A 24,624-nucleotide genomic window follows, 5' to 3' on the forward strand; every position below is an offset into this window, starting at 1 on the left:
GGATGAAAGGCCAGGGATGCATGGAGGCCGGGAGGGGGAAGACGTATAGTGGATGGAAGGATACTACAGCAGTGAAATCCTATTTCAACAGCCTGAGGGAGGTGGGGGAACAGGGCTCTGCATTAGCTCTCAGAAACTCTACTCCTGTGTTCAGTCGTTTCAGGGGTTTTCTCAGGGAAGAGAGAACATGTGAATTCCAGCAGCACTGCTGAGGCAAACATGAGTGAAGATGAAAGAGCTGAAGATTTCTCTCACCATCTTTATTGGATTACACATCCAAGCTGGGAAAAGTGTCTTTGGCATTTCAATAGGCCCCGCTCAAAGAAGAGTGGCAAATGGTATGACGCAGGGAAAAGAGGGAGAATCGAACAGCTTAAACTGCAGTTGGTTATGAAATCTGTTCAAGGACATTAACTCAGAGACGGATACATCTTTACCTAGAATGACTGTGTTGGACTCTGGTCAAAAGTAGTGCACTATGTAGGGAACAGGGTGCCATTTAGAATGCACACCAAATCACAATAAAAGCCTTTAAACTGATCGGCAGCGAGTTGCTTACAATACCAAACCGGTGTAAAAGGTTCAGACAAAAAAATGACCTCTCATTATGTTGACCTCACATTATGTTCAACCATTATTCTCAGCCGTTCTCATTATTTGGCCAAAGCAAAAATATTAATATTCGACTAACAACAACTTGATCACAGTTCCAAGTAATAATCAAATTCCGAGTCATTGCATAATTTGGATCAGCATTGTGATCGTTGTGATTAGCATCTTTACATTGCTTTGATCAGGCTAAATGGTGAAGATGGAGGGTAAAAAGCAGGGGTGGATTGGAGGTTCTCAGCCCTGAGCAGGAAGCGGAGATGGAGCTCAGTCATAGGCCGGCAGGCCGAACATCTCTGGTTTGAAGTCCTCCATGGTCCTCAGGACCAGTGTGGCCTCCTGAGTAAGGCCTCGGTCCAGATTGTCATCAGGGATCATGACAACCTGCATCCCAGCCGCCAGGCCGGCCTTAACACCCATAGGAGCATCCTCAAACACCAGGCACTGTTGAGAGAGGAAACAAGACAAGCAGGCGCTGGATGTCATACAGTGCTAAATAAAAAGTGAAAGGAGACAATAGGATTTATAAATTCACATGGGGGCATAATGAAGTGAACAATGGTTCATGTAATTCTGCTATACAGTCAATTATGTATTATAAAATACCAGAAGTACCAGAAGTTATCCATTTCTTAAATAGAGGAAGTATGACAAGGTTTATGATGCCTCATTATGCAACCACAACATAAAACAGTCCAGTCTATTGGCACAGCACAATGCACAAAGTCTTGGACTGAGAAGCCTATGTCTATGAACTGCAACTCAGTGTCTGGTGGAGAAAACAGAGCAGAGGAAGGCAGTCACACTGAAGAACTCGTGTTGAGGTGAGGTGACCCACAGTATGCTTCTGACTCTTACCTTTGCGTCACAGCTGCATGAATAGAGGCAGCATACAAATGAGAAGCCAATATGGAAGCAGTGTGGAGAAGAACGGACAAAGAACTGAGTGACAAGAGCTTCCCTTTTATTCATTGGGGACTTCCGACATCCTGCGCATTTGGACCTCAATAGCTACGCTTCCTAGCTTTTCAAACAAAACACCCCTTCCAAAGACGTCTCCCACCACTCTACCTAATTCAAGGTTCAATCAATCCCTATAATTTGAATGAGTGCACAAAAATAATCACAAAATTACACTATTTGCTGCAATGTTCTTCCTTCTACGTGATTTCCCTACAATTTGCCTTTGACTTACCTCACACACTAATGGTGACAGACAATGTAATTTAATTGTACCAGATTGACCTAGCAGCTTCGGAAATGCCCTAAACCACAACTACCAGTCAGTCTCTTCTCTAATTCTCAAATGGAACTAAAATAACCTATTAAAAGGTTCCCAGATGGAACAATAGAAGCCGACTCGAGGTCTCTAGAAGATTTGACTAATTGACTCTTGTAGCCTATGAGAGGGACAATAAGTATGGAAACACAGAGCGGCAAGGCTACCGAGAGGCCCTAGCTAGATAGTTGCTTCCAATCAAGGGGCAATAAAGACTCTGAATTAGGCAATGAGCCTGGAAAATGAACATTTAATCAGTGTTCAATGGCTGCATTGTAATGGACGAGAGGGAAACAGGACTCAAATGCACTGCAGCTCCATGTTAGCTCAGGAGGAAGGCACATAGCCTGAGTGCCAGTCTGTTTGTGCTATCATGCCAACTCCTTGTCACTCATTGTCATGCCAACCATGTTTGGCTTGACAATGAGCAATGAAGTTTGCAAGAGCACAAGCAGATATGTGACCAGGCTACAAGTCACTGCAGCAAAGAGAGACTGGGGTGGTGATTTGCCTTATAAAGGTTCAAGGGTCTTTTCTCCTACTCATTGTTAGGAAGTTTGCTTCAAAAAAATCCATATTTTATTGTTCAACTACCGGCCTGCTATACCATGCATTGGGAAGAGTGAACGGAGAACAGACAGAGAACCCAAAGTCGTTCGCCATGCAGGCCTCCAACAGCCAGCCCCATGGAAGATTAACAACCAGTCCCGAGGCATACACCCAAACACATGCAACATTCATCAGAACCAATTGAATCTGTATTCACAGTGTACCCAAGGCAGTCACTGCCGCAACACAAGAAGAGTGGGAGACTCAGTGTGTGTGTGTGGATACCTCCCAAATGACACCCTATTCCCTACATAGTGCACTGCTTTTGACAAGGCTCTTCTCAAAAGTAATGCATTACGTAGGGAACGGGATGCCATTTGGGACGCACATCAGACTACAGTGGCTGGTGCCAAGACTACTGTGATTAGCCGGCTCAGCAGCACGTCACACACACTCCCTTTACAACGGTGTATTAAGGGGAGATGACAGAACATAGCATAGTGTTGTTATGGAGCAGATCCAGGGCCTGCTTGGCAGCCAGCAGCAGCTATTTCAGCAGAACGGACCAGGACGTTTAGTTGTTTACAGGACTATCACGGGACACTTAAGACAAGGAGAGAAAAGTTTCCCTCAGAGAGAATGGGATTGAATCCTATGGACAGTTATGAGTTTTAATCATGAGTCACATGTATGCTGTGTGATTTAAATCCAAATAACTATATATACAAAAGTATGTGGACAGGATTTGGCTATTTCAGCCACACCTGTTGCTGACAGGTGTATAAAATCGAGCACACAGCCATGCAATCTCTATATACAAACATTGAAGAGCTCAGTGACTTTCAACTTGGCACCGATACAGGATGTCACCTTTCCAAAAAGTCAGTTCGTCAAATTACGCGCCTGCTAGAGCTGTTCTGGTCAACTGTAAGTGCTGTTATTCTGAAGTGGAAACGTCTAGGAGGAACAATGGCTCAGCCGCGAAGTGGTAGGCCACACAAGCTCACAGAACAGGACCACCGAGTACAAAAAAATGGTCTGTCCTCACTCACTACCAAGATCTAAACTGCATCTGGAAAGCAACTTCAGCACAGTAACTGTTTGTCGGGAGCATCATGAAATGGCTTTCCATGGCCGAGCAGCCACACACAAGCCTAAGATCACCATGCTTAATGCCAAGCATCGACTGGAATGGTGTAAAGCCCGGCGCCACTGGACTCGAGCAGTGGAGACGTATTCTCTGGCGTGACGGATTAATCTAGGTTTGGCGGATGCCAGGAGAACGCTACCTGCTAGAATGCATAGTACCAACTGTAACATTTGGTGGAAGAAGAATAAAAGGTATGGGGCTTTCCATGGTTCGGGCTAAGCCCCTTTGTTCCAGTGAAGGGAAATCCTAACGCTACAGCATACAATGACATTTCAGACGATTTTGTGCTTCCAACTTTGTGGAAGGCCCTTTCCTGTGTCAGCATGAAAATGTTCCCATGCAAAGAAAGGTCCATACAGAAATGGTTTGTCAAGATCGGTGTGGAAGAACTTGACCAGCCTTAACAGAGCCCTGACCTCAACCCCATTGAACACCTTTGGGATGAATTGGAACACCGACTGCGAGCCAGGCCTAATCGTCCAACATCAGCAAGTTCCCGCAGCAACGTTCCAACATCTAGTGGAAAGTCTTCCCAGAAGAGTGGAGGCTGTTATAGCGGCAAAGGAGGGAACCAACTCCATATTAATGCCCATGATTTTGGAATGAGATGTTCGACGAGTAGGTGTCCACATACTTTTGATCACGTAGTGTGTGCTATATGATGGAATCATATGTACTATGTGTTATGTTATTGAATCATATGGCCTCTATGTTATGGTAGACGAGTGCGTAGGCTTGCTGCTAGACAGTAGGCTTATGCTACTGTAAACAGAGACCAGGGTCTGGATCTGACACACAGACTTGACCTGGCAGCATGGTCAGTCCTTGGGGGAATACTCATTAGATGAGACATTTTACCCAGACGGAGAAGCAGAAAACCGTAGGTCACAGTCACCATATGCACTCAACCTACACATGGACCCAATAACCTACACATGGACCCAATAACCTTCTACTCAACCTACACATGGACCAGGGAAATAAAGCTGGGTCTACCAAATCTACACGCAGATGAATGAGGAGAGGAAGGTACAGTGGGGCTCAAAAGTTATTTTACAGAAAACAAATTAACAACAGATTTTCAGCATTCATATAGGAAAGGGCACTCAACATGCTCGGCACTGACACAAATGACTGATGATTGGCTTAAAGAAAATGACAGTAAGAAGATTGTGGGATGTGTTTTGATAGACTATCATTGAAGTCGGAAGTTTACATACACCTTAGCCAAATACATTTGAACTTGGTTTTCACAATTCCTGACATTTAATCCTAGTAAAAATTATGTGTCTCAGGTCAGTTGGTCACTTCATTTGAAGAATATGAAATGTCAGAATAATAGTAGAGAGAATTATTTATTTCAGCTTTTATTTCTTGCATCACGTTCCCAGTGGGTCAGACGTTTCCATACACTCAATTAGTATTTGGTAGCATTATCTATAAATTGTTTAACTTCAAATGTTTCAGGAAGCCTTCCACAAGCTTCCCACAATAAGTTGGGTGAATTTTGGCCCATTCCTCCCGACAGAGCTGGTGTAACTGAGTCAGGTTTGTAAGGCCTCTTTGCTCGCACACACTTTCAGTTCTGCCCACAAATGTTTTATAGGATCGAGGTCAGGGCTTTGTGATGGCCTCTCCGATACCTTGACTTTGTTGTCCTTAAGCCATTTTCCACAACTTTGGAAGTATGCTTGGGGTCATTGTCCTTCTGGAAGACCCATTTGCGACCATGCGTTAACTTCTTAACTGATGTCTTGAGATGTTGCTTCAATATATCCACATCATTTTCCTACCTCATGATGCCATCTATTTTGTGAAGTGCACCAGTCCCACCTGCAGCAAAGCATCCCCACAACATGATGCTGCCACCCCCGTGCTTCACGGTTGGGATGGTGTTCTTCGGCTTGCAAGCCTCCCCATTTATCCTCCAAACACAACGATGGTCTTTATAGCCAAACAGTTCTATTTTTGTTTCATCAGACCAGAGGACATTTCTCCAAAAAGTACAATCTTTGTCCCCATGTGCAGTTGCAAACCGTACTCTGGCTTTTTTATGGCGGGTTTGGAGCAGTGGCTTCTTCCTTGCTGTGCGGCCATTCAGGTTATGTCGATATAGGACTCGATTTACTGTGGATATAGATACGTTTGTACCTGTGTCCTCCAGAATCCTCACAAGGTCCATTGCTGAAGATCTGGGATTGATTTGCACTTTTCGCACCAAAGTACACTCATCTTTAGGAGACAGAACGCATCTCCTTCTTGAGCGGTATGACGGCTGTGTGGTCCCATGGTGTTAATACTTGTTGTACAGATGAACGTGGTACCTTCAGGCGTTTGGAAACTGCTCCCAAGGATGAACCAGATTTGTGGAGGTCTACAATCCTTGTTCTGAGGTCTTGGCTGATTTCTTTCCATGATGTCAAGAAAAGAGGCACTGAGGTTGAAGGTAGGCCTTGAAATACATCCACAGGTAAACCTCCTATTGACTCAAATGATGTCAATTAGCCTATCAGAAGCTTCTAAAGCCATGACATAATTTTCTGGAATTTTTCAAGCTGTTTAAAGGCACAGTCAACTTAGTGTATGTAAACTTCTGACCCACTGGAATTGTGATAGTCAATTATAAGTTAAATAATCTGTTTGTAAACAAATATTGGAAAAATGACTTGTGTCATGCACAAAGTAGATGTCCTAACCGACTTTCCAAAACTATAGTTTGTTAACAAGAAATTTGTGGAGTGGTTGAAAAAAATAGTTTTAACGACTCTAACCTAAGTGTATGTACATTTCTGACTTCAACTGTAAGTGTTAGGCATCCTCTCAATCATGGATAGAGAGTTACTGCGTTTTATTTGATGGGTATTTTATTTTATCGAAGCCTCTCTAATGCAAATTCGGTTGAGTGCAGTGTACCGCAGGGCAGCCGTCTTGGGCCATTGTTTTCTGTTTCTATTATTAACCTTCCACAGAATATACATTGAGTGTACAAAACATTCGTAACATCTTCCTAATATTGAGTTGCACCCCCCCTTTTGCCCTCAGAACAGCCTCAATGCGTTAGGGCATGGACTCTACAAGGTGTCGAAAGCGTTCCACAAGGATGCTGGCCCATGACTCCAATGACCTTTGGGTCGTGGACCATTCTTGACACACATGGGAAAATGTTGAGTGCGGAAAAACCCAGCAGCGTTGCAGTTCTTGACACATCTAAACCGGTGTGCCTGGCACCTACTACCATACCCCATTCAAAAGCACTTCAATATTTTGTCTTGCCTATTCACCCTCTGAATGGCGCACACACAATCCATGTCTCAATTGTCTCAAGGCTTAAAAATCCTTCTTTAACCCGTCTCCTCCCCTTCATCTACACTGCTTGTAGTTGATTTAACAAGTGACATCAATAAGGGATCATAGCTTTCACCTGGATTCACTTGGTCAGTCTGTGTCATGGAAAGAGTAGGTGTTCCTAATGTTTTGTTCACTCAGTGTATGTCGGCTACGACAGTAAAATAAGTGATTGACACCCTTAACATAGAGCTCCAGTCAGTTTTAGAATGGGCATCTAGCAATAGGCTGGTGCTAAATATAAAAATATATATAAAAGCAACGTTTATGAGACAAATCACTCACTCAACCCTAAAGCTCCTCCAGATCTATTATTGAATAACGTGGCGATTAAGCAACTTAAGGAGACTAAACTGCTGGCCGTAACCCTAGATAGCAAGCTACGGTATCATGGTCAAATCATATAGACTCAATAGTGACTCAAATGGGAAGAGGTCTGTCCATGATAAGATGTTGCTCTGCTTTCTTGATATCTCAGTCGACCAGAAAGGTCCTACAGGCCTTTGTCGCACCTGGACTACTGCCCAGTCGTGGGGTCATGTGCGACAAAGAGAGACATAGGTCAATTACAGTCGGTCGAGAACAGAGCAGCACGTTTTGCATTTAGATGTACAAGAATGGTGAATGTCAGTAACATGCATGTCAGTCTCTCCTAGCTCAAAGTGGACTGCTTCACTATCGGTCTTTGTGCGAGATATTGTTGTGTTGAAGGTACTGAACTGTCTGTTCAAGCAGTTGGCACACAGTTCGGACCCTCATCGGTACAAAAGGAGACATGCAACCAGGAAGTCTCTTCAGTCTACAGGTCCAAAACAGAGGCTGGGAAAGGCACAGTATTAATAGAGCCATGACTATATGAAACTCTCTGCCACCTCAGGTAACTCAAGAAAGCCATTAAAAAACAGATTAAAAAAAAAAAAAACAGATAGAAGAACACCTTACGGCACAAAAGGGACTGTGAAGAGAGCCATTTTGATATATTTTGTATTGTAATTTACACTGTGTTATGTGTTGAATAATGTAGGTGGGTGGCCTTGCACAAGCCTTGGCTTGTCTGAGCCAGAATGGCTCATGGGGCAGGAGACATCTCCTGCTCCTGAAGCGTGAAACAGAGGCAGATTATGTATATTATGTATTTTAGTTGTGTTTTTTTTCCTGTATGGATCCCAATAAATACTACTACTAAATACTCCCTTTACTGTGTCATTTTCTATTTCATCGTGTCATTTTCATGTTCCTGGAATAGCATATTTTGAATGGACTTTTGACACACACCGTTGTTTGACAGTGATCCATTCAACAAATCATTTTCCTTTTTCCTCAGGTGTTAGATCTCAAAGAGGCTCATCCTCTGCTCCAACATATTACTTTACTTGTCGCTTTTGTCAACGCCTGACACGACAAGGCAAACCAACTATGTCAACACCAGAGTGCCTGTGTGTCTTAACTTTCGCAACGGCTTTAAGACGGGGCTTGTCACAATGACACAGCCGTTCGCTAAAATAACAGCGTTTGTACAGTCGCTTTCCCTTCAATATTTAATCAGAGCAGTGTGTACGTTTTGTTTATGTCGGGTAAATAAAAACGATCATTCTGCTTCTCGTTTTGTTCCGACGCCATTCTGGCCTGAGCTTAATGCAATAAGGTCGGTAGTGCAGCGTGTTCATTCATCAAACTGTCCGTCTCAGAGTGATGCATTTTCAAACTTGATAAATGGTACCGTAGCAAGAAAATACTTGAAACTAACACATCACACTAGAGGTCGACCGATTATGAGTTTTCAACGCCGATACCGATTATTGGAGGACCAAAAAAGCAGATACCGATTTAACCGGACGATTTTTAAAAATGTATTTGTAATAATGACAATTACAACAATACTGAATGAACACTTATTTTAACTTAATATAATACATCAATAATATCGATTTAGCCTCAAGTAAATAATGAAACATGTTCAATTTGGTTTAAATAATGCAAACAAAGTGTTGGAGAAGAAAGTAAAAGTGCAATATGTGCTATGTAAGAAAGCTAAGGTTTCAGTTCCTTGCTCAGAACATTAGAACATATGAAAGCTGGTGGTTCCTTTTAACATGAGTCTTCAATATTCCCAGGAAATAAGTTTTAGCTCGTAGTTATTATAGGAATTATAGGACTATTTCCCTCTATACCAGTTGTATTTCATTAACCTTTGACTGTTGGATGTTCTTATAGGCACTTTAGTATTGCCAGTGTAACAGTATAGCTTCCGTCCCTCTCCTTGCTCCTCCCTGGGCTCGAACCAGCAACACAACGACAATAGCCACCATCGAAGCAGCGTCACCCATGCAGAGCAAGGGGAACAACTACTAGAAGGCTCAGAGCGAGTGACGTTTGAAACGCTATTAGCGCGCGCTAACTAGCTAGCCATTTCACTTTGGTTACACCAGCCTTATCTCGGGAGTTGATAGGCTTGAAGTCATAAACAGCGCAATGCTTGACGCACAACGAAGAGCTGCTGGCAAAATGCGCAAAAGTGCAGTTTGAATGAATGTTTACGCGCCTGCTTCTGCCTACCACCGCTCAGTCAGATACTTAGATACTTGTATGCTCAGTCAGATTATATGCAACGCAGGACACGCTAGATAATATCTAGTAATATCATCAAACATGTGTAGTTAACTAGTGCTTATGATTGATTAAACTTATCTTATAAAAAACAATGCTAGCTAGCAACTTATCTTGGCTTACTGCATTTGCGTAACAAGCAGTCTCCTTGTGGAGTGCAACGAGAGAGAGGCAGGTCGTTATTGCGTTGGACTAGTTAACTGTAAGGTTGCAAGATTGGATCCCTCGAGTTAACAAGGTGAAAATCTGTTCTGCCCCTGAACAAGGCAGTTAACCCACCATTCCTAGGCCGTCATTGAAAATAAGAATGTGTTCTTAACTGACTTGCCTAGTTAAATAAAGGTATAAAAATAAAATCCCCAAAAACATTTTTTTTTTAATTGGCAAATCGGCTCCCCAAAAAAACGATTTCCGATTGTTATGAAAACTTGAAATCGGCCCTAAATAATCGGCCTTTCCGATTAATCGGTCGACCTCTACATCACACAGTAAGGATTTGTGCGAGTGTGTATATTCGGGCCTGCAACGTGGTTTGTTGAGTGAGTGAAGAGACAGAGATAGATAGCCTGCTACATCTTCTAAACCATCTCTAAGCCCAGGGCAGGCTAACTGCAGGATATGCAGGAACGTCTTCCTCATCTGTGTTACGGGGTACTTTGTTATACACAGGAAACAGGAAATGCAGGCCATCATTTAAAAATCTGGAGGTCCTAAATGGCACCCTATTCCCTTTATAGTGCCCGACTTTTGATCAGGGTCCATATGTATCTGTGGTGCACTCAAAAGTTTGCACTATAAAGGGAATAGGGTGTCATTTGGGATACAGACCTGGAGGGCACAGTGTAAATGCATAAAAGGACAATCTATTGGCCTCCAGAGGGCTGCGTTCACAAGGCTAATGAGTGGTTTGGTCAACGCGAGGAAAATCACATGGAGACATTTGTCACTCTAGGCCAGATGGCAGACAGGAGCAGAATAGCTTTCATTTGGTGTCTGAGTGGGGACACGTTTTCATCTTTTACTCAGACAAAGACTAGGTTTAGAATAGTCTCTTCTAACAGCCGCTGTGCTTGCGGAGCGCCCTGAATCTGTTGAGACAGATTATGTTTTGAAAGACTTAGGATACACACAGGCTATGGAACAGGTAGACTTCATAAATAACCGTAGGTAAAGGTCACGTTATCTAGAAATTGCGGAAATAGAAGGTCAAGGTAATGACATACCTATTGATGATTGAGTGAAGTCAATTCTCTCCCGCACCACATTCCACAACTACCCTCCAGATAAGAAAATTATTAACAAACCATGATACTACTGTGGACAAGTCCTTCAGGAAATAGCCTTTAACTTGTCTACCTGCTGTGACTGTGACACTCCCTGGGAGCTTATAAAAATCCCCATTGACCGAGTGTCTGTCCGTAAATCTTACATCTCCATGCCAGTGTTGGCATTTCTTTCCAACAGAATAAAAAGGAGTGATCAATACTGTTAAAGCTCCCCATAAACTCAGACAAACTCGCTGACAATGTATTCTCCCCGTTCCCGATTTGGTGTGGACAGAAAAGGACCCAACAGGCTTCACTAACATGAAGTCTGTGTTCATAAAGCACTTTAACAAATAAAATATATTGTGTCTCTGAAATGAATGGGAGTTCATAGGATTTTAGGCCACTAAAATGCAGCACCAGATATGGGGGGGGGGGGACTCGCAGCGAGGCCCTACTGTACCTTCTCCGTCAAAGCACGTGGGACTGCCTGTTCATAAGGAACATCATTAGGGCTGTAGAATAGCACAGCCTTAACTATTCAGATAGATAGATCAAGCCTGTTTTAGTTCCTGACCATTTCAATCCACCAGCACCAAACACACTGGGCACCACAAACGCATCACTGTGATAGCTAAATTGAAGAATAAAAGAAAGATATTGACTATATGGTCGAGAAATAATGAATAATGTGTCAATTTTGGGATTATAGCAGCAGTTACCATTTATTATGTGGTTGGTGCATCTGCACAGCAGAGAGGCCCACTGGGTCCCGATAGTTGAAACGCCCATAAAATACGGGGGTGTAGCCGAAGCGACTGGCTGACCCTAAATCAGCGTCGTGTTGTTGCTGTAGCATCATTATATAGGCTAGCTATAGATCCAAGCTCCAGAGCCAATACTGTCTCTGTACTGACTCTTTACACCCTCTGTGTGAGCCTCTCTGTGACTTAGTCCCAAATGGCACCCTATTCCCTATACAGTGTACTAATTTTGACCAGAGCCCTATGGCCCCAGGTCAAAAGTAGTGTATAGAGAGGGAATATATCATAATTTGGGACGCAAGTGGGTCTTTCTGAAACATCTCGGTGCCTCCCTTTTCAAATAAGGTTTCATGTCCTAATTGTACTGTATTTGGTGCTATAAACCTTTCCGTGGTGTAAGGTAATTCATGATTTAATGGTAGCTGGATTACTTTTCTCCCTGTCTTTCAACGTAAATCCCAGATTGCACCCTATTCCCTACAAAGTGCACTACTTTTGACCAGAGCCGTTTGGGACGCAACCTATGTGAATGCGTTTCATGTTTAATTTTCATGTTTCATTAATCTTAGCTGGTAGGCTGAGCGCACACCTTTAGTAAAAACCTTGTCTCTATCTCCCTCCCTTTCTCCCTCACTCATAGTATGTTTTAGCGCTGGGGAGAAAGTGAAAAATGGAAGAGGTGGAGGACTAATTCCTTGCCTTTGGTCACCATAGAGACAGAGTACTGGGCTGGGCACATTACTTACTTGTGAGAGGGTTTTAAGCAGTCTGCCAGGCGTATTACCTCCAGTGTTGCATAGCATCATCAGAGCCCTCAAAATGCCTCACGTCACTTCATGCCTATATTCCAGGAAATCTCCCTCCCAATAACGCTGATATAAACAGCAACCTTTTAAGCACCAGAACAAAAATGCATCCTGAGAAAATGACTGAAAGTCCACTGTATGATTGAATATGTACCGTTGTAGTGAAAGCTTCAAATAATGCTTACATTTTAGAGGTAAGAAAGGAGAACAACAAAAATACAACTCAAATGTATCACCTACAACTGTCTTCGCTGCAGTTTCTGTAAAATTCCTCACTACAATTAATTAAACTCATTGTAAATTCATCCCTGCTTCCACTAATCTGGGGGTAGGAGAGAAGCTGCGAACACAATGTTAATACACGCTCCCATTTTCTTTTTATTGCATTTTGTCTTTCTCCTGTCTCCTCCTTACAATCCTGAATCGCAATCTGTCCCCTCCCTCCCTACTTCTCTCTCTCTTTCTGTGCTTAGGCAAAACTGTCACGGAGAGAGGAGAGGAGCCAAGGAGTGATGCATCATCATTCATTATTCCACTAAACACTGAACCGATTCCCCTCTCACCCGCAGTTCCATCTCATCAAGAAAAACTAACTGGGGATGTCCTAACTGGGGATGTCCTAACTGGGGATGTCCTAACTGGGGATGTTTGGAAGCCGCCAAGATTTTTCAAAAACAGGCCGACAATTAACGAAGGCTGCTGCAGACCCATTTGCAGAGAAATCTACAGCCCTGCACCTGTTAGGGAGATTCATTTACCTCAAAAAAGGAAAACAACAAATCCAAAGCTATTAACCTCTCTTTTTGGGTTCCTTTTTGGGGGTTTTCCATTTGATAGCTCTGTAAAACTAACTGAATATTTATGTAGTCTTCTAACCCTAATGATTGTAGACATATTTCATAGGTGGGTTTGCTAAAACAGGCATGGAAGGTGATAAACATGGTAGTGGCTACGTCCCAAGCAGCACCCTATTTCCTATATAGTGCACTAGCACTATGGGCTCTGGTCTAATGTAGTGCACTATAAAAGGGAATAGGTTGCCATTCGCAATGTACACAGTGTGATTCCTCTGTGTTGTGGGGATTTTCATGGCTGGTGTTGACAGCACAGACCTGTTACTTACAGCTACCCTTAATAAGCCAAAACATTGGCATTGAAAATGGAAATGAATGAGAGAGTATGAAGTTGGTTATAGGCTTAATCATTTCCCTCGCTTTCTGGATGTGTAAATAAATGAAAGTCCACAGGGTCCTATAAATAAGGCCTACACTTTCGATAGCCTGGTTTGGATCTGCTACAGTCGATCAGTCAGTTGGTCAGTCAGTCAGTGTCTTGCTAATAATTCCTTTGGCGTTTCTTAGGAACGGGTGAAAGCTGGGGCATTGAAGCATGGCAGGACGACATTAGCCTTGGTAACTTTCCTAACCACAGAATTGGTTATGGGGTTAAGAGGTAACCCACTTTCTTGGAGGTATAAATGCAATTCCACAGGTTCCAATAAAAACAATTTAGTTTATCTGCTCAATGATTAGTCTACAAATGAATATACTAAGTAACAAACGGAAAAAAAAAACGTCTTAACAACTGAATTGGTGTAAAACTTTTTAGGGGTTGCTCTTTTTCAGCATTATAAGTTGTGCCAGCCCACTGTCCACTACCCTGTCCCTCTTCGTATCATTCATCTGAGCTATGATTGGTAAGAATTGGTGACCTTCGGGCTGCTTTCCCCCTCCAACATTACTAGGTGTGTATGAGAGTATCTTAGCGTGTTTACTGGTCTGTCCCTCTTATCGTGGCTGGTTATTTTATGCTTAGCTTATTTATTCATGAGGCAACAAGAATAGGGTAATAGTCTACTCCACTACCCACTGTAGGCTACTGTCCCTCTCACTCGCCTGTCCCTCTTACCGTGGCCGGAGGTGCAGGAGGAGTGAACCTGCTGGCACACACCAAAAAGGAGTCAGGCTGAGGTTTGCTGTTTTTCACATCGGGATCATCCCCTAGGACGATGTGGCTGAACAGGTCAAAGAAGGCTTTGTGCTGACTGGTCTTCATCTCAAACGTCAGGCCTGCTGAGCTTGTTGCAACAGCGATGGGCACATTGTGTTTACGGAGATGGTGGACGAGATTCTCCACTCCTGATTACACACAGACAAACAGTACCAGTCAAAAGTTTGGATACACCTACTCATTCCAAGGGTTTCTTTATTTTTACTATTTTCTACATTGTATAATAATAGTGGAGACATCAAACATATAAAATAATACATATGGAATCATGTAGTAACCAGAAAAGTGTTAAACAAATCTAAATATATTTTATATTTGAGATTCTTCAAAATAGCCACCCTTTGCCTTGATGAAAGCTTTGAACACTCTTGGCATTCTCTCAACCAGCTTCATGAGATAGTCACATTGAATGCAATTCAATTATCACATGTGCCTTGTTAAAAGTTCATTTGTGGAATTTCTTTCCTTCTTAATGCGGTTGAGCCAATCAGTTGTGTTGTGACAAGGTAGGGGTGGTATAGAGAAGATAGCCTTATCTGGTAAAAGACCAAGTTCATATCATGGCAAGAACAGCTCAAATAAGCAAATATAAACAATAGTCCATCATTACTATAATACATGAAGGTCAGTCTATACGGAATATTTCAAGAACTTTGAACGTTTCTTCAAGTGCAGTCGTAAAAACCATCAAGCGCTATGATGAAACTGGCTCTCATGAGGACCGCCACAGGAAAGGAAGACCCAGAGTTACCTCTGCTGCAGAACGATAAGTTAATTAGAGTTAACTGTACCTCAGAAATTGCAGCCCAAATAAATGCTTCACAGAGTTCAAGTAAGAGACACGTTTCAACATCAACTGTTCAGAGGAGACTGTGTGAATCAGGCCTCCATGGTCGAATGGCTGCAAAGAAACCACTACTACAGTTAAGGACACAAATAAAAAGATGAGACTTGCTCGGGCCAAGAAACACAAGCAATGGACATTAGACCGGTGGAAATCTGTTCTTTGGTCTGAGTCCAAATTTGAAATTTTTGGTTCCAACCGTCATGTCTTTGAGACAGAGAATAGGTGAACAGATCTCTGCATGGGTGGTTCCCACTGTGAAGCATGGAAGAGGAGGTGTGATGGTGCTTTGCAGATGACACTGTCTGTGATTTATTTAGAATTCAAGGCACACTTAAAAGCAGGGCCACCACAACATTCTGCACCGGTATGCCATCCCATCTGGTTTGGGCTTAGTGGGACTATCATTTGTTTTTCAACAGGACAATGACCTAACACACCTCCAGGCTGTGTAAGGGCTATTTGACAAAGAAGGAGAGTGTTGGAGTGCTGCATCAGATGACCTGACCTCCACAATCACCCGACCTCAACACAATTGAGATGGTTTGGGATGAGTCTTAACTATTATTCTACAATGTAGAAAATAGTACAAATTAAAGAAAAACCCTTGAATGAGAAACTTTTGACTGGTACTGTATAGTACACATCATTGGTTTGTCCTACACACAGTAAATACTAACAAATCCAAACAAATTGAGCCCAGTTCAAATCCAGGATCACACTCCCTCTAACTCATGCCCTATTGCAGGGGTACTCAACTTACGCTATGAGGTCTGGACCCTGCTGGTCTTCTATTCTACCTGATAATTAATTGCACACACCTGGTGTCCCTGGTCTAAATTTGTTCCTGATTAGATGGGAACAATTAAAATAATGCAGTGGAACTGGCTTCAAAGGTCCAGAGTTGAGTTTGAGGGCACTAGCACTCTGAATATTGACAGTCTGTAGTGTAGAGTCTTCCTATGTATTCAGGACACACATACACTAATAAAAACATGGGATTACAGTTTGTTTGTCAACAAACTCAGAGACTCATATTTCATCAGTGAGAACCAACTATTTTGTTCATGTTATGGTAACTATACCACACTACAACTGTAACACACACACACACCTTAGCTACCTTGCATCAATTGAGCTGAAGGAAATATCTTCTCCTGTATTTTTCTAGTCTCACTGATAAGTTCCTCTGGTGTCATTGGTAGTTCTAGGGAGTCTCGTATAATGGTAGAAGCCTCCATAGCTTTCTTTCCCATCACAGAAGACTTCACGTCCCAGGTGTATTTCTTTCCAAACCTGTCGCATACTTCCTGGTATGACACCGTGTACAGCCTCTCTGTATCTGCAAGTTCAAAACAGAGCAAAATAAAAGTTAGATAGCTATGTTATCGCCACATGTTTAACTTAAAGCTAAAACCCTTAGTTGCTACATCAAGTTTTGGACTTATGATATATACCCATTGATTCTTGAATATAATGAGCTTAGTTCAACTGTCATACCCCATCAGAACCCAGATTATACGCTTTGTTTACTAGAAGTTTTGTAAAGAACAGAAATGTAAACAAACTGTATAGCTTCAAAAAATGGCTAAATCTATCATTTTGATATCATGGATGGTCAGTCCTTGGAACCTCATATTTCTATGAATTTGAGTGGTTACATTTATCCACACCCATCCCCTCAGTTTTTTACTGAAACAGAGGCTTTTAACTAAGGATTCTAGCTTTAAATCACGACATTCAGAATACTATGCAAGACAGCACATGGAAATGATTAGCGAATGTTATGGTTGTAGAAAGATTCCTTTACAGATAGCTAGCAAACGTTACTGTTAATTTTGCTTCACCATGGTTGACACACATGATGAGCTGTTACTGAATGCTAGGCCTTGTGTCAATTTGTTCCGGCATGTATAATTCCATCGTTTCAAATGCAAATAGAAAGTGTATATTAATAACCTAATAATAATCCATCCATGTCGAAAAGAACATGGGTCACTGGTTTAAAAATCGATTGTGTAGACATAATTACAGTAGCTGCCAACACAACGACAAAATCCAATCTTGAAATCGAAGCACTAGCTAGCTAGCAGGCTAACGTTAGCTATATTTAGTAGGAAGATGGGCAACTGATAACTTGGCACTGAGACTTTGGTAACTATCAAGTAGCAAACTAAATGTATGATTTTATTCATTTCTAGAACGTAGATAAACCTGTTTACATCACACAATATCAAAATAATTTAGTAATCTTACAGTTGAGATTTACGAAAATGATGCAGTCGCAAACAAATGGTGATTCTTTAGTCGGCCAACATTTTGCAACGGCTGATGGGCAAGGTAGTTTTATGCTCAGAACCCACTTCTGCCTATTCACTCAGAATAATTAATCTCATAATATCCCACTTATCTACAGAAATGTAGTAGGCCTAATCTAAATGTGTTTTGCTACATTTAAAACACATGTATGTATTTGTTCATTTTTTAGATAACTTCACATACAAAACATTGTGCTTAAATGTTGATTCAAACAGACAACGCAGTGTTGGACCTAAACCATTGATGTAAACTGTTGAATGTAGGCTTACTTTTCACTTGTCAATACTTATTTGTGGGCAGCATTTAAAATATCAAATATTGGCTATATTTTCATTTAATTCCTGAATTAATTAGCATAGTGTAATAATTTGTTTTATTGAGCATTATGTGGTGATGGCTCGGGGAGGCCATGAACTCTCGTTCATCACCCACGATGGCGCCGCCAATGTGTACAGTCCCAGCGCTCTGTCTACATGTTAATAATCCTTGCTTGTGATACAGTTTTGGAAACTGTACTTTCATATTGAGATTTTTTTTTTTACATTTTAACTATAGGTAAATTACTATGCACCTTTTTTGGCCGTCATTGGCTCATCATCACAAGGCCTAGCCTTCATTAGACTATCAGAGACAATCCTAAAGCACACCACCCCTAAAGCAAACCATCAATAAATATAAGCTAGCTGAACACCTAACCCTGACTCTAGTCTAGGCCGATTCTAGCCTAATTATTTTTCATTAAAATGGACTATGTTGGTTTATTGATCCTTATTCCAGGGTGGTAGTCTATATCACACCATACAGGTGGATTCGTTGTTGCAAATTAAATTAACAGCCTGTGGACCTGTGTTCTAGCGCCACATTTTACAGAATAATTGGATCCTCAATGTTTGTCTTGTTAAGGTGAGAGAAAGAGACATCGGGGGAATGAGTCCTCCAACCTGGGCGAGTTAATGAGGCTATGGATTCAGGTCTAATTGGGAGGAGCTGAGACCCACACTCAAACAAAGTGTAGGTTCCAAATAGCACCCTATTCCCTGTAATAGTGCACTGCTTTTGACCAGGGACTGGCCCATACCTATTTGGGACGTACTTTTTGTTTGAGTCCTTCAGAGTGAGTTTGGCTCTCTTTACCAATTGTGTTTCAGAACTTTGTGTCTTTTTGTGAATTGCTTCAGACCGAACACTCAATTCTCTTTCTACCAAATCGTTCACAAAGTGAGCACTTGTAGGGAAGAAGAAAAGTCGGGGCACCTTAACGTTTTTTAAATATTTGATTTACATAACTTGACATGCATATCTTTGCTATAATGTATTTACCTACTATATATTGCAATCATACCATTTGATACTCTTTATAGCCTTATGCTATACAGTTATAGGCCAGTAAAACTAAATTGACACTTGTTTCTCATAGGCCTACATTTTAGACTGAAGTTAATTGTATTTATCTAATCATTGTATTACCTTGCGGATACAAACATGACACTTGCATAGAAGGGGAAGGTCTAAAGCAATTAACATCTGCACTATTTACATTATGCTGATAAGCTCATTAATTTTGGGCGACTGATTGGTATCAACCTTCGCTGCAATTCCCCCGTCATTTTTTGGCCTCTGCGAGATATTTGCAGTCACCCTTTTAAATGAGGAAAAGTGAACTGAAATGCAAATTCAGCAGCTAAGATCAATAGAGTTTGCTCTGGGGAAAGCTAAGCAGAGGACCTATTGCGAACACGAACTCAGCCATATCCTTGATGAGTAAGTGTTCAACAATGGCCAGGCATGAAACCATAGTAGAGGTAGAAAATTCAGAGGGAGTTTACTCTAATGCAGAGGGAAAACCCTGATTAGACCTGACGGGCCAACCCCAGGTGGTAAAGGTAGGCAACAACAGCTCCGCTACGCTGGGTCACCACAAGGGTGCGTGCTCAGCCCCCTCCTGTACTCCCTGTTCACCCATGACCGCGTGGCCACGAACGTCTCCGACTCAATCATCAAGTTTGGAGGCGACACAACAGTGGTAGGCCTTGATTACCAACAATGACGAGACAGCCTACAGGGAGGTGGTGAGGGCTCTGTTGGAGTGGTTCCAAGGAAAATAAAAGAAGGAGCTGATTATGGACTTGATGAGACAGCAGAGGGAGCATGACCCCATTCAACTCAATAGGCTTCAGTGGAGAGGGTCAAAAGCTTCAAGTTCCTTGGCATGCACATCACTAACAACCTGAAATGGTCCATCCACATAGACAGTGAAGAAGGAGCAACAGCGCCTCTTCAACCTCAGGAGGCTGAAGAAATTCGGCGTGGCCTTTAAGACCCTCACAAACTTCTTCAGATGCACCATTGAGAGCATCCTGTCGGGATGTATCACCGCATGGTATGGCAACTGCACCGTCCATAACTGCAGGGCTCTCCAGAGGGTGGTGCGTTCAGCCCAACGCATCACCAGGGCCACACTGCCTGTGCTCCAGGACATCTACAGCACCCGGTGTCACAAGAAGGCCAAGAAGATCATCAAGGACCTCAACCACCCAAGCAATGGCCTGTTCACCCCGTTATCATCTAGAAGTAGGAGACCTTACAGGTGCAATAAAGCTGGGACCGAGACTGAAAAACAGCTTCTATATCCAGGTCATGTTACTAGCCGGCTAGCACCCAGCACTCTACCCTGTAGCTTAGAGACTGCTGCCCTATGTACATAGTCATTGAACACTTTAATTATGTTTATATACTTTTACACACTTTATAAATATATATATATACTGTATTCTAGTCGAGGCTCATCCTATATAACTACTGCTGTACACGCCTTTTCTATTCATATACTGTCCATAATATCTATACACACCATCATATACTGTACATAGAGTGTATATTTATATTCCGGGATTCATTTTAATTTTTATATATTTCATCATTCGTTTCTTTACATTTTTTGGATATGGGTGTATTGTTTTGTATTGTTAGATATTACAGCACTGGTGGAGCTAGGAACATAAGCATTTAGCCACACCCACAATAACATCTGCAAAATATGTGTACATGACCAATAAAATGTTGCTTTATTTTATTTGCATTTATTTTTGCTAAATTCGTTGTTATATAACAAGCTTATTGTATAAGCTATACCAAAGTTATTGTCCTCTTTCGTTCACCAAAAATAAATGTCATTGCAGGCCAGGGGCGTAGTTAGTTTTTGAACATTGGGGGGACCAATTTTGACGCTGTTGTGTGATAAAAGAAGAATAAATGAAAATGAATTTCCTGCATTTTAAAGGCCCAACGCAGATGTTTTTATCTCAATATCAAATCACGTCTGGGTAACAATTAAGTACCTTACTTTAATAGTTTTCCATTAAAGTAGTCAAAAGGAGGCCTCCCGAGTGGCGCAGAGTACTAAGGTACTGCATTGCAGTGCTAGAGGCGTTACTACAGACCCGGGTTTGATCCCAGACTGTGTCGCAGCCAGCCGCGACCGGAAGACCCATGAGGCGTCGCACAATTGGCCCAGCGGCGTCCGGGTTAGGGTGAGGGTTTGGCTGGCCAGGATGTCCTTGTCCCATCGCGCTCTAGTGACTCCTTGTGGCTGGCCTGGCGCCAGCTGTACGGTGTTTCCTCCGACACATTGGTGCTTCTGGGTTAAGCGAGCAGTGAGTCAAGAAGCAGGGTGGCTTGGCAGCGTCGTGTTTCGGAGGACACATGGCTCTCGGGAGTTGCAGCGATGGGACAAGACTGCAACTATCAATTGGGGTAAAAAGTACTAATACATTTTTTTTTAAAGCAGTCAAAAATTAACATTGTTGTTTGTTGTTGCTAAAAGCTATTTCTCAAGCAAGACTGTCACTATGATTGTCTGGGAGTGGTCTTAGTGAGAAGGGGAAGGGTACTTCCAAAATCTGCTGATAAAATGTCCTATTTGATTGTATTTTAAACCAGCAACTATTAGGAATTAACATCTGAATGATCAGTTGTTGTACTATATGATACAAAATTTGCTAGAATACTGCTTTTTGACTGCACTGGGCCTTTAAGATTTGCCATTACTCATGGCCTCTCTTTCCTAAAACACAGGAAAAAATAGGGGGGAAAAATTGAGTGATGTATTAAGGACAATATAGGAAATGTAATGGGTGTGAATATTTTTACCAATAAAATGTCAGCCTCAAAGAGAGCATTTTTTTTTATTGAAGAAACTTTATTTGGTTGGTTTTCCACACAAAATACTAAAACATAAAAACAATTGTTTGTTTTTGCAGTGCATATGAAAAGGACTACTCAAAAACGCTCTGTTGGTCAATATTTGGTGAAAAACAATGGAGCAGAAATCTTATACTAATCTGTCTGTATAGGATTTTATCCATAACCAGGCCCAGGCATAAAACAAGCCTTGGTAAGAAAGTATGTAATCCCTTGTCTGAGCCAGAATGGCCCATAGTGGCAAGAGCCTATCTTCTGTAGTATGAAGCAGCTAGATCCATATACTGTATTTTATACCATCGATTGCACCTTGCCTATGCCCGCTCGGCCATCGCTCATCCATATACTTACATGTACATATTCTCATTCACCCCTTTAGATTTGTGTGTATTAGGTAGTTGTTGGAGAATTGTTAGATTACTTGTTAGATATTACTGCACTGTCGGAACTAGAAGCACAAGCATTTCACAACACTCGCCTTAACATCTGCTAACCATGTGTATGTCGTCAATAACATTTGATTTGATTTGCCAAGCAAAGAGGCATCAGGTCCCATTCTCAACAGGGCATCAAACCCCCAACCTTTTAATCTCAGGGTGGACTCTAACCACAAGGCCAAAGCAGATATTTCGAAATACGTACAGGGCCTTCAGAAAATATTCATACCCCTTCACTTATTCAACATTTTGTTGTGTTACAGCCTGAATTGAAAAGGGATTAAATATTTGTTTTTATCACCCATCGACACACAATACCACATAACGACAAAAGTGAAAACATGTTTTCTGAAATGTTTGCAATTATATTGAAAATAATGTATAAAGAAATATCTAATTTGTGTAACTATTCACACCCATTTGACGTGACGCTCTAAATTTAGCTCAGGTGCATTCAATTTCCTTTGATCGTCCCTGAGATGCCACTACAACTTGATTGGAGTTGTCCAATTCAATTGTTTGGACATCATTTAGGAAGAAACACAGCTGCCTGTATAAGGTCCCGCAGTTGACAGCGCATGTCAGAGCAGAAACTAAACCAGGAAGACCAAGGAACTGTCCGTAGATCTCAAAGATAGAATTGTGGTGAGGCATACGGTCCCTTCAGAAGGTATTCACACCCCTTGACTTTTCCCAAATGTTGTTCTGTTACAACCTGAATTTAAAATTGATTAAATTGAGATGTTCTATACCCTTTAATGTCAAAGTGGAATTATTATTTTTTTAGAAATGTTTACAAGTTAATAAATTTAAAAGCTGAAATTTCTTGACTCTAAGTATTCAACCCCTTTGTTATGGCAAGCCTAAATAAGTTCAGGAGTAAAAAAACTGTGCTTATTAAGTCACATAAGTTGCATGGACTCAGTGTGTGTACTGTGTTTAAAAGTATTGTTGAATGACTACAATTATCTGTAAGATCCCTCAGTCGAGCAGTCAATTTCAAACACAGGTTCCACCACAGACCAGGGAGGTTTTTCCAATGCCTCGCAAAGAAGTTCACCTATTGGTAGATGGGTGAAAAAAAGTTAGCCATTGAATATCCCTTTGAGCAGTGGTGTCAAACTCATTCCATGGAGGGCCTAGTGCCTGCTGTTTTTTGGCTTTCCTTTAAATGAAGACCTAGACAACCAGGCGAGGGGAGTTCCTTATCAGTGGTGGAGAAAAGTACACATTTGTCATACTTGAGTAAGAGTAAAGATACCTTAATAGAAAAGTATTCAAGTAAAAGTTAGTCACCCAGTAAAATAATACTTGAGTAAAAGTCTAAAAGTATTTGGTTTTAAATGTACTTGACTATCAAAAGTAAATGGCATTGCTAAAAAATACAAGTATCAAAAGTTGTTTTTTTTTTAAATAGGAAAAAAAAATCTAATTCCTTATATTAAGCAAACCAGACTGAATGATTGTTTAGTTTTTCTAATTTACATGCGGAACTATTGTTTTGTTTGTCTAATTCACGGATAGCCAGGGGCGCGCTCCAACACTCAGACATAATTTACAAATGTAGCATTTGTGTTAAGAGAGTCCACCAGATCAGAGACAGTAGGGATGACCAGGAATGTTCTCTTGATAAGTGTGTGAATTGGACCATTTTCCTGTCCTGGTAACCATTCAAAATATCAGGGATCATTTTCTTTAGGAATGTCATGGAGTAGAAGTAAAAGTAGTCAAAAATATACATTGTAAAGTAAAGACCCCCAAAAAACTACTTAAGTACTACTTTAATTTAAAGTAATTTTGCAAAGGCCCGGCACAACAGGCAAAAAAATGTGATTTTGCTTCCATCTTTCAATTTTCAGATTTTTGGATATTTTGCAACAAAATCTCCATACTTTCATAAAATGTACAAATAAATCGGCAATAGTATATAAATACTTAATTTGTATAATTGTATCCCAACTCTTTGAACTACACCTATCATGCTTTTCGTTCTTGTTATCGTGTTTTATGTAGAACTTCGACCGCTATTTTTTTTTTTTTAACTCCATGTTGAATCATATATCATTCAAAAGCTTGTTTTTCGAAGCATATTGTTAGCTTGTCTATACATGGCTATATCATTTGTAGACGTAATGCTTCATGCTAAAATATTTTTCATTTCCTGACATCCAATTGGTTACTGGCATTTAAAGACCCTCTCCGGCAACCTGATTGGTTAAAATGTCTCATGTGCCGCGCAGCACTTCATTGTTTGATAATATCTCCCGCGAAGAATCCCAGTAAAGAGAGACAAAATGAGAAAAACTTGAAAAAAAGACCTACAGTACGTGAATGAAATTAAGCGAACTCAGTTAGCCAATGCGAGAAAAGCAGTGAATGAAAGAAAAAATGCAAGTAGAGGAGGAAAAGGAGATAATCGACAGCAGCGCATTGAGACGCA

The 24,624-nt window shown here is 41.4% G+C and overlaps 1 protein-coding gene across 1 annotated transcript; it reads right to left on the reverse strand.

The window, feature by feature from the left end:
- Positions 1-239: 239 nt before the first annotated feature.
- pudp (pseudouridine 5'-phosphatase) lies at positions 240-17,359 on the reverse strand. The gene is made up of 4 exons (XM_021608823.2): positions 17,188-17,359; positions 16,352-16,570; positions 14,283-14,512; positions 240-1,053 (listed from the first exon to the last, which is right to left on the reverse strand). Exons 1-4 carry the CDS (start codon positions 17,252-17,254, stop codon positions 877-879), a joined length of 693 nt encoding a protein of 230 aa, XP_021464498.2. The 5' UTR covers positions 17,255-17,359; the 3' UTR covers positions 240-876.
- Positions 17,360-24,624: the final 7,265 nt, after the last annotated feature.

Source organism: Oncorhynchus mykiss, chromosome 7 (assembly GCF_013265735.2).
Source record: "Oncorhynchus mykiss isolate Arlee chromosome 7, USDA_OmykA_1.1, whole genome shotgun sequence".
Classification (NCBI taxonomy): domain Eukaryota; kingdom Metazoa; phylum Chordata; class Actinopteri; order Salmoniformes; family Salmonidae; genus Oncorhynchus; species Oncorhynchus mykiss.